Below are 11,385 nucleotides of genomic sequence, written 5' to 3'. Positions count from 1 at the left end.
CGAGAGAAAGCCACTCCACCTGATGCTCAGTACTACGGAATGTTGCAATGCCAGAAAGGCAGTATTGAGGGAACGCTGCACTATCACATAGTCAGTATTGAGGGAATACTGCACTGTCAGAGGGTCAGTCTGAGGGAGTGTTGCATTGTTAGCCTTCCTGAGAACTCGCACTAACGAAACACTGTCGGAATGTCAGTGCAGAGAGACTGTTGCACTTTCAGAACGACAATTTTGAGTGAGTACTGCACTTTCAGTAATGATAGAGAGCAGAGGGTAAGTATTCAAAGATTTCTGGCATCGCAGCACTCCCGTAGCATTGTTTCTGATGGAGTGGCACTCCCTTATTATATACACAGTGACAATTCAGCACTCCCTCAGTAATGATGCAACTGACAGTGTTGCAATTCTTCACGACACATTCTCTACTGACTTTCAGACAGTGGGGGGATTTCCTAAGTACTAACCCTTGCTCAGTGCATCATTCCCTTGGTTAAGAATCTCTGATAGTGCAGCACTGTCCCTGTGTTCTTGTGGTAATGGTACAGAACTGACCCTTTCGGTGTGGGGTTCCGTTAAAATTATTACTTCTGATCAATCGTCGATCACTTAATAGCTTGTCTGATGCCGTACCATTCCTTCTGTTCTGACTGTCTGAAGTGCATAGTTCCTTCAGTACTGGCTTTCTGACATTGCAGCACTGCCCCAGTACTGACTGCGGGTGTTTCATTGTCAGAGGGTCAGTACTGAGGGAGTGCTGCAATGTGAGAGGGTCAGTACAGTGAGAATGCTGCATTGTCAGAGCTCCATTATTGAGCGACTGTTGCACCATTGGAGGGTCGGTACTGAAGAATTGCTATGCTGTTGGAGGTACCGTCTTTTGCTTGAAATATCAAAAACACAAAATTGACCACTCTCTGATCAGGTCAATGTTAGTGTTCTTATGACAGCTTTTCAAGGAAAGTAATGGCTCTTATTTGGTTTTTCAGCAAAATCCAGCAACAGTTGTCTGCCCTTATGACATTTCCTCAAATGGTGTTCTTGCTCACTGAAGAACTCTGTATGTCTACAGATTTATGGAGGAAATCATAGAACAGAATGTATCCTCATTCCATATGAAATGAAGGTGTGAAGGACTGCTTTAGGGAAGAATGCTGAAAATTATAACAAAATATTGATAATGCACAAGCAAGAACGAAGTAGGATTATAACAGGGAATAATGTTTAATATCCCAGTTGAGATCACCATCATCACAGGTAGGCAACTGCTTGGTTTTTAATGTTCCTCCACAGAGACAGAGAGAAGAATCAAACCCACCTTTCTATCTCTGCATTCATAACGAATTAAAGTGAAAAAATTTCAAAAGAGCCTCATAATTGGTCCCAATAGTTCCAAAATACACTTTATCAATAACCGATCTCCCACTACAAGTAATCTGTTCTCGATACTAGTTTGAGGTTTAAACAAAGGACCTAGTTTTGTTTTGATTGTACAATAGCTTTAGTAGAGCAAAGTTAAACAACACAGTAATATAATTGGTGCATGCTTGAAACAGAAAACCTTTGTTTTCATCCTCTTTTACACAAATTAGAGACATACAAAAAACAGCTAATTGAATAAAATAGCAAAACTGTTAAAATTACTGAAATGTTTTTTCCATATGTGTTATTCTACATGCATAAAAGATGGGTTTTTGGTTGATTTTTCTGAAGAGACCTATCAAGATCATCATTTACGTTCTTTTAGATAAAAGCAATAACACTTATGATTTACTTTTGCATTCTCTAAGCATCTAGGAACTGGCAAAGGAGGTTAGGTCGGAGGCTTTCACTTTAACATTGCAATATCCGCAGCCAGATTGATTATTAAAAGAACCGTAGTCGAATAATGCAATCCAAACTCTGACCACCCCCTGCCAGACTGAGCGTCTGTCGCAAGTATTCTCACATACCACTTAATATCTTCCATTTACTTGAAAATAGTGCTTCTTCGAGACTGGCTGGAGGAAATTCCCATGTGCCTTCCTCTTTAAATGCCGATTTATTTTATTTATTTAAACACAATGCTGAAGCGACTGCAGAACCTTCTGATCAGTGGACCATCTAAAATTTATCCAGTCCTGGATTCACGAATATATAAAGGCTTGTTTGGACTGTTTTCTTTTTTTAAGCAATTTGTTACCCATAGACCAAACAGCATCTTAGCTTACAATTCTAACTTAACAGTTCTGAACCAACATTGATTTCTAAAGCAAAAACAAAAACAATGGCAACCACCTGGAGGTTTTGTGGGTGAGGTTTGTGAAAGACATGGTTGGTGGTGAGTTTTACGTGGGGCTCACCATGACGCAAGCTTGGGGCGAGTTTGGGAAGGCAGGAATATATAACATGGCCACCTCTAATATTTGAAGATTTTAAATGTGAATTTAAATATCTATTTCAATACTTAAATGTAAAAATGAGTTCAATGGGTACACTTTATTTACAATTAGGGGAAGGTGGCTTCAGATTCAAAATATTTAGTTGGGAAAGCAAAATTATTTCGGTTAGAAGATAAATCAATGCTAACCTTCTCTTTTTTACAATTACAGTGTAAGCCTTTTTGCATTGACGACAGTTGTTGATAATTTTCCTCAGTTTCTGATCATACTGAGAAGTCGATGACAAAAATTTTCTTCAGGATTCTAATAATTTTACAGAATGTTTGGAGCAAACCAATGAACACACCACAGTAGGAAGCTTATTGTCAAATATCCCTATTCAGAGAGTTGAACATACTCATCCACCCAGTAATTGTAGACATCCACAAAATCTGATCGTAAGAGATCACTCAGGGTACAGAGTTATACTTATTTTCTTCTGCTGGAAATATCACAGGATCTGTGTATTCAATGCCAACAGCAGATTCCATTTAAAAAGAAATGGCACAGCTTTTGCAGCAGTAAACTCCAATGAAACAGAGTTGAAATACAATATTTAATGACTAGGGCGGTTTCTTTTGACGGTATAGAAAGTTTTACAACTATTAATAGACACACTTATACCTATTCAAGCACAATTGTTTTCTTCACAATTTCAAAATATTAAAATTTTGGTTCTCATTTGTGCCTTAACATCTACCTCTCTGAGTATCTCTATTTTCCTATTTTCCACCTATAAATTAATTTAACTTCAAAGCACCGGTGTTTGGTGTTTTTCACTTCCTGGTTGCTGCTGGTGAAATTACCTAAATGTAACTAGTTGCCATTCCACTTGATAACAGCACACACTGAACTTGGTAAAACGTTCTGCTAACTTGAAGGTTGGAGACGGGAAATTCATGTCACAGTAGTGTACCGCACCCTTCTGAGCTGCGTTTTGCAAATTTATTCTTTGTTGGATCGACGTCATGACATAACATTCCTTTAAACCGAGAATGACAAGATGGGTTTTGGAGACTTCTTTAGGAGGAAGGTTTGGAGTAGAATCCTAGGACGGCTCTTAATCGTGCTACTTGACAAGACTCAAGCTGAGAGTGTTCTCGCTCTTTCAGATGTCAAGGGATGGACCTTTGACCCACATCTGCATTTGTCTGAAACATTTTTTTCCTGAGGAAAGGACAACACTTCACAGTAATTTTTCAACACTACCCTCAGTGATCTGGCTATTCACTGTTTACGGGAGTTTGTGGGGAAATAAAATGAACGTCTTCATGACCATTTCCACAGCAAGTAATCGCTAATTAAAACATTAGTCATTAATTAATTACAAATCTTCAGCTAAAGGTCTAATAGACTGATGTGAAATTCCTAATTTAAAACGAATCCTTCTGGCAAAGGTATTGAAGTTTAAAACTGCAGTTGAATTTGCATGTGCTTGCTGTTGGAGGATCCATAAGTGGACAGATGACTTTTAACTTCAACATGTCTGAAGCCCAGCTCCTAATACATGTTCATTTTCTTTTGTTTTCCATTTGGGCCTCCTCAGTGCTAACTGTACATCAGGGTGAACTGATGGAAAGACTAACAGAAACGAATGGATGTCTCAGTACCTGCGAAGAGTTTCGTGACACTCAAAGACGGAGTTCTTATAAAATGGGCGAAGTAATCTTCATTGCGATTGTAACAGGATCTCTGAGTGTGGTAACCCTCGTGGGGAACGTTCTCGTCATTATTTCCATCAAAATAAACCGGCATTTGCAAACTATTAACAACTATTTCATTCTCAGCTTAGCCTGCGCTGATGTCACTGTTGGAGTGACCATGAATCTATTCACCATTTACAGTCTCCTTGGGTATTGGCCTCTGGGCCCGGTGATGTGCGATTTATGGCTTGCTGTCGATTACGTTGTCAGCAATGCCTCTTCCATGAATCTTCTTATCATCAGCTTTGACCGCTACTTCTGTGTGACCAAACCCCTCAGCTACCCCGTAAGGAGGACACCAAAGGTTGCAGGCATGATGATCGCAGCGGTTTGGGTGGTGTCATTTATTTTATGGGCTCCTGCCATTCTCTTCTGGCAGTTCATCGTAGGGCAGAGAACAGTCAGTGATGTAGAATGTTATATACAGTTCTTCTCCAATCCTGCCGTTACTTTCGGCACTTCTATAGCTGCCTTCTATCTGCCAGTGACCATCATGGTGATTTTATATGTGTATATATCACGGGCTAGCAAAAGTCAATTGAAGGTGGATAAAAAAGAGTCTGGATCTAATAAGGAACCAGTCTCCCCCAACCAAGAGGTGGGTAAGATACTGAAATCGAATCCGAGCAACATATCTAATGCTTCTGTTAGGCTGCCACAAGTGAAAATGCCAAAACGTACAATAATCCATGGAAGAATAATTGATCATTTCGATGAAAGAGAGGAGGTGTGCTTGGGAGAGTCAACTTCTTCCATTAAGATTCCATCAAACAAGACGTTGGTAGGGCCTATCAGTGAGAATGGAAATGTCTGTACTGTGATGGATAACTGCAGAGTCTCCTATACAAGGATGGTTAATCAACAAAAAAACAGTAATGACCATGGAACCACACCTGGAATCGTTGCAGATCTTCGAAACAATAACGGGAAGGATAGGACGATCACACAAACCCAAAAAACAAGTAAAATAATTCATAATACTGTTCAGAAGAGAAAGGTCAATGTTACGAGAGAAATGAAAGTGACTAGAACCATTCTGGCTATTCTTCTGGCATTTATCATCACTTGGAGTCCATACAATGTCATGGTGCTCATTAGCACGTTCTGTCCCAGCTGTATTCCAAGCACAGTTTGGAATATCGGATATTGGGTATTTTACATCAATAGCACTGTCAATCCAGCCTGTTACGCACTCTGTAATGCTACTTTCAAGAAAACCTTCAAACATCTTCTCTTGTGCCAGTTCAAGAGCAGAGGTGCAAAAAGTTAAAGAAAAGAACCCCCAAGCAAAATATCATGAGCACTCCATGTAATGTGATGATGATGACTTTCAAATATATATCTAAAAACTACGGGCATGTGATGTGTTTATTGTGTCAGAAAAGACTCAGGTAGACATATTGCACGCCATTTTTGAAGCACACTTTAGTTTTACCCAATTAATTCGCAATGTCTCTTATCAATGATGGTTTGCTGACGAGACTGGGAGATGAATTGTCCATTGTCAAATTTGCAATAAACATTCGATTCGCTGGTGAGATTTGTTCATTATTGAAGAAAAAATAAATTATCTTTGTGGTGAAGGAAAGCAGAAGTTCACTATTCTCAACATTATCCAATACAAAATAGTTGACAAAAAAGGAATTCTCGTATAAATTCAGCATGCTCGGGTGGACAGCACTTAGCATTGTTGGACAAGTAATGTTTATATGGGGTTATGGACAAATGCACTCGATTAGAACCGCTTTATTTGGCTGAGGAAGACTCAAAGTCGGTAGCATGCTTTCGAAATTATTAAAAATAAATAAATGCCTCACCACTGAATAAATAATAGTGTCAATTAATTTAACATATTTATTTAAATAGTACAATGCCTATCGTGTTTCCAGCGCACCTGACCTCTTTTACCGGGTCTTGTCACGTCCATTCAATTTATTAGATAGTAATTTATTCATTGTTGTGAAAATAAAGAAAAAGATTCCTGCTTTTAAGCCACAGACGTTTCAGCCAAAGATCGAGCAATTCACTGTCATGTACCCAGGCTGATATCTGAGCAACAAACTTGTGCATTTCAAGTGTTTAAGATCTTTGTCACCATTGATCCAACATTAATAAGAACATAGCATTGACTGCAGTGGACACTGGATAATTGGAGACAACTGCCTTTGCGGATTTGAAACAGGTGGGATTTGACGACTTCGGTCTTTTCCACCTACATCTGCATGGTTGGAGAGCTTGTTATCCTCACTCTCCATCCCCCACTCATTTTTTGTGCCACTTGGCTCAGGCCATCCCTCAGATTTGCAGCAGGAGCACCAGGTCGGAGGCTAATCTTTTAGTTTTTCCCAAGTATCCTTTCCATTCCGGCGGGTTTCTGCAAACTGAAAAGACCAAATTGAAACAGTGCAAATTGAGTACAATATACAATGCACTGAGTAGATTTTAATCTCAAATCGGCTTTCTCAGTTACAATGGATTCATTGCAAAAGTACTTTGGTCAGGTATAGTGCCCGACCTTCTGGGAAGGATTGGAGCCATGGGTGAGATTTCCACAGCTGCAATGTGCTGAATTTCCAAGTGAAAGTGTTAACTTCTCAACTGAGCCGAAATTTTCAAATATCGGTGCACATATTTCAAGCTAACCTGACATGCTCTCTCGCCGACTCAACTCCTGGTTCACTGGAGAAGTGAAATTCAGTATCAGAAAACATTAATGTGCCAAATTATGTTGCAGACTCGTTATTATATTCCTCATTGACCCATTGGGGTCACAATAACAATTGCATCTGTCTTGGGCGTTTAGTGGAGTTCTAAATCACTAAGCAGAAACAATTACTAAACATTGCTCAGCAACATTGGACGATAGGAAAAATGACATTGCTACCATATAGGGTGAAGAGGGTCATGAAAGGGATTTTGCAGTTGGAGGCACTTTTCGCTGGAGTCTGTTGGGGCGGGGAGAGGAAGGCAAACTGTGGAAGAGAGTACAATCCAAGTCGCAAATCCAAGAATTTTTATTCCAACCATTAACAACACCAGCAGCAAAAGATGGAAATGGCAAAATTATCAGGGCATTCATATCTGTCCCAACAAGAAGAATCATATGCACTTGCAAATGGGTGCCAGAGCCACGTTGGATCAGACCGTAGCTAACTCTTCATGCACAAGAAACAGCCAAAGTAGGAAAACCAACAAAGGGAGGCGGTGGGAGGAGGAACTTTCAGCATAAACATTCAGGGTAAAAAATTTTCAAGTTAAACACAGTAAAATGTTGGTGAAAAGTATAGAAAAGGTAATATCAGTCTTAACTAATATTCCAAATTATGGAAAATAAGATGAGTTTCGACCAGTACCATTATTTCATATGTTAATGAGATTCATTCATTCCATCCTTGGTTTTCTCCCTTGTTCTTACCAGGTAAATTAATTAGATCTTCTGCTGCTTTTCCCACTAATCCAGATCCAATAATACCAATGGACCCATCTGTCTTGTTTATCTCAGTAATGTCCCATGCAATCTGATTTCCTGTTTCCCATTGCCTCATCTACCATTTCCAATAGCCTTCCTTCTATACAAACGAACGAGATACAACCTCTGGCCTTTCATGTCCTTCCTTCACACCAGCCATGGTCCCAAAGAAATAAGTGCAGTTTAAGTACTGACTTCTTTTTATTTCTTCCATGTGAGCAAATATATTCCCTGCTCAAAATGTTGTCTCCTCTCCACTGAAGACATCAATTGCAGATTGAAACATTATTTTGGGCCCTTCTATTCAGTCCTCAGTCTTTATCCTCAGCTTCCGATTGTTTTGACGTTTTACTTCTCAGTCTACGATCTCTACCCTCAGGGTACGATATTATTATATCTTTCAGCTCAAATGAAGCATGCCATTTTATATTTTGTTGAATTTATAACTTTAAAACTCGCAAAACTCTGTTCACAAACTTCAGATCATAATTACTGCTTTCATTCTCGTGGGCGGTATGTTCATTTATTGAAGGACGGTTATGCACAGCCACAGAGATAGAGGGAATGTTTTTTTTCTCTTCTTGTGTGTGGGGATTGCTTGATGTGTTACCTTCCTGTGAGATCGTCCAGACTCCTGGAGTCCGCTTTTGCGATGAATCTGGGGAAAGCTGGGTGTGATTTCTGAAATGGTGTCAGTTGTAAATATCACATTTGACTGGCTGACTGGTTTGCTAATGCCGAGAAACGCTCATAATGTAGTTTCAATTCCTGGAGATTATCATGAGGACTGTTAAGCTTCAAACACGTTAGTGTGGGTCCGGAGTAACACGTAGACCAATCTAGGTAAGTTCAGTATTTTCTTTTCCTAAAGACACAAATAAACAAGGTGGGTTTTTTCAACAACTGACAACATTTTCATGGTCACCATTAGGTTATTAATTCCATTTTCTTTTGTGATTGAATTCAAATTAGCCATCTGTGATGGGAGGATGCAAACATAAGTTCTCAGAGCATTACTTGGAGTATATGGACCGACAGTATTTTTTGAAGTTGTATTAATGTTTTGAATTTACTTTTTTTTATTTTCATCTATACACTTTCACACTGCATTATTACTGGAAGCGTTTTAGTCATTTCCTCCATTCAGATAGAGACAAATTATTGAATTTGTTCCTTGACTATTTGCTTACACCTCATTTTAACTTCTCCTGTAAAGCAAACACATTGCCTTTTTTTTGCTAATCTTTACCATTATAAATATGTATAGTGTATTTTAGGGTCTTTTTTTGCTAGTTTTCCATTTGAACTGTGTTATTATTTGAGAATGACAGTGTCCATATTCTCCTCGGGCAAACTTTGTTTGATAACTTGAGTTGACAGGTTTTTGATCTGATACAATCCTTTTTCGGAGACTTTACTTGTTGAGTATTTGTGCATTGTGGAAATGTATTTTGATTGTTAGTTGTGTATTAGTTCCTTAAATGTTAGCTATTGCTGGTCTACCATCAGACATGCCATTGCATTTTCCTCATCCACCATCACCAAATCTTCCCTCTGATCTTCATATTTTATTTTGTCTAGAACTAAGGCGGTGGTTTCAGATTGTAAACTAAATATAACATTATTCATGTCATGGCCACTCTTTCGTAAACTATACTTTGCAACAAAGTTTTCAGCTGCCCATCTTATTTTGCAAAATGCACAATCTAAAACAATCTACTGCCTGGATGGTTCCCCAAAGTGCAGCTTAGAAATATTTTTCACATACATATGAAAATGTGTACCACACAAACTATGCTAGTATTAATGAGGGTTACGTGTTTCATATGTCAATTGAAGTCTTCCACATTTATTGTGTCACCTCCAGTTTCCAAAATGCCATTTAATTGCTCACTCCTGTATTCTACTCTTTAGTGAACACAGCTACACCACCACCATTTTCCAGCATACTGCCATTCCTGAATACCACTAATTCACTAATTACTATCTGATCATGCTTATGAATTTATACTTAACTTAACACTTGATGAAAATGATTGCAAGTGCAGGGCATAAATTTCTTAATTTAGTTTTTTTACCCACTCTATAACCTTTTGCCCTATCTGTTGACATACTTTTCTGTTTTTGTTCATTGTATTTCCTGCTATACTCTGATTATTATTTTACATTTGCCTTGATCTATTATTGTTTCCGCTCGCTTAAACTTATGGAACCATCTAGATATGCTCCCTTATTCCCCTATTCAATTACAGGCTTTGTATCTGCCAATTCAGATGACTTGCCCGAAGACTGACTCCAGCACTGCTTAATTGAAACCCATCTCAAAAATGCAGCCACAGTTTTCCAGTACTCGTGTTAAATCATCACAAACTACCAATCAGTATTCTCACAGCAGCCCTTGAGTCACACATCAATAACTCTAAACTTATTGATCAAATGCTAATTTTTACGTAGTTCAGTTTTTGCACAAAGGATTGCCTCATTGAAACTGCTTTTTAGTTCTGTGGCAGATCCTCTTAATTGCAATGCAAAATCTCTTTATTAGACTACCCATGTCATTGGTACCTGCAAGGAGAAATACAACTGGATCATCTCCCTTCAACTGCAATCTTTATTCAGCAGTAGAACTGCATATTAATTTAAAAGATGTGTTGTTGCCTGCATGAGCAGTTGTGCTGATTGAACAATAAGAATGATCAACAGTTGTATTGACGAAAACGAAGAAATAAGATTTTGCCAGTATCACTCATGTACTGAAGAAGATTGATAGTTTTCCTTGCCTTGTTAAATCCATACAAATGAGGTTTCTCTTGATTTTAGTTTTGTGAAGAGATTGTAAACTTTTTTTACCACAAATCAAACCATAAAAACCAAACATAAGAAATATTTAATGAGTAATGTCCAAGCTTTTCTTTTTTCCTTCTCTCTCTTACAGTCAATTTATTGGTAATTGTCATCCTATCATGGAAGAAGTGTGGCCTCTCCACTTGCACAACTTACTACCTGATGGCTGTGGCAACAGCAGATCTACTGGTCATCTTCTCTTCGATCATATTGGATCAACTCATTTCTTATTTTTTCCCAGCATCTTTTCTGGAGATCACTCATGTGTGTAATATCATACTTATTCTTATTTACGTAGGTACTGAATGTTCTGTCTGGTTTGTTGTCACTTTCTCACTTGATCGATTTGTAGCCATTTGTTGCCAGAAGTTTAAAACAAAGTATTGCACTGGCAAAACTGCACTTGTGATTCTATCAATCGCATTCATTGTCATTTGTTTAAAAAACATCCCATTCTACTTCATAGTTGAACCAAGAGAGGTGATTGATGTTGTTCCTTGGTTTTGTAAGGAAAAGACAAACTACTATACAGATCCTGCATGGGTGGCATTTGATTGGTTTGATACGATTTTCACACCATTGATCCCATACACTTTAATTCTCTTTATCAATGTGCTCACAATCAGACACATTTTAATGATCAAATTGGTCCGGAGGCAACTCAGGGGTACTGTTGGAAACTGCACTGACCAAGAGATTGAGAGCAGAAGGAATTCTGCAATTTTATTCTTCACAATATCAGGCAGTTTCATTTTACTTTGGCTTTTATTTGTGATAAACTTCTTATGTTGTACCATTGCAGGATATATTCCGGAAAATTACAATGATTCCTTAAACATCTTTGCAGATGTAGGCAGCATGCTGGTGGATTTAAGTTGCTGCACCCATGCATTAATTTTTGGTGCCACTCAGTCCAAGTTCAGAGCGCAGTTCAAGAGTGCTGTGAAAAATT

The 11,385-nt window shown here is 38.4% G+C and overlaps 1 protein-coding gene across 1 annotated transcript; it reads left to right on the top strand.

Annotated features, from left to right (window-relative positions):
* Nucleotides 1-4,070: 4,070 nt before the first annotated feature.
* On the top strand, nt 4,071-5,390 carry LOC140455565 (muscarinic acetylcholine receptor M2-like). The gene has a single exon (XM_072550489.1). It carries the CDS (start codon nt 4,071-4,073, stop codon nt 5,388-5,390), a length of 1,320 nt encoding a protein of 439 aa, XP_072406590.1.
* Nucleotides 5,391-11,385: the final 5,995 nt, after the last annotated feature.

This window comes from Chiloscyllium punctatum, chromosome 30 (genome assembly GCF_047496795.1).
Source record: "Chiloscyllium punctatum isolate Juve2018m chromosome 30, sChiPun1.3, whole genome shotgun sequence".
NCBI lineage: Eukaryota > Metazoa > Chordata > Chondrichthyes > Orectolobiformes > Hemiscylliidae > Chiloscyllium > Chiloscyllium punctatum.
This window is presented reverse-complemented; position numbering and strand designations above follow the sequence as displayed.

What these genes read in the sequence shown, in the direction of transcription:
- LOC140455565 (XM_072550489.1), top strand. Translation starts at nt 4,071, where the DNA reads ATGGGCGAAGTAATCTTCATTGCGATTGTAACAGGATCTCTGAGTGTG.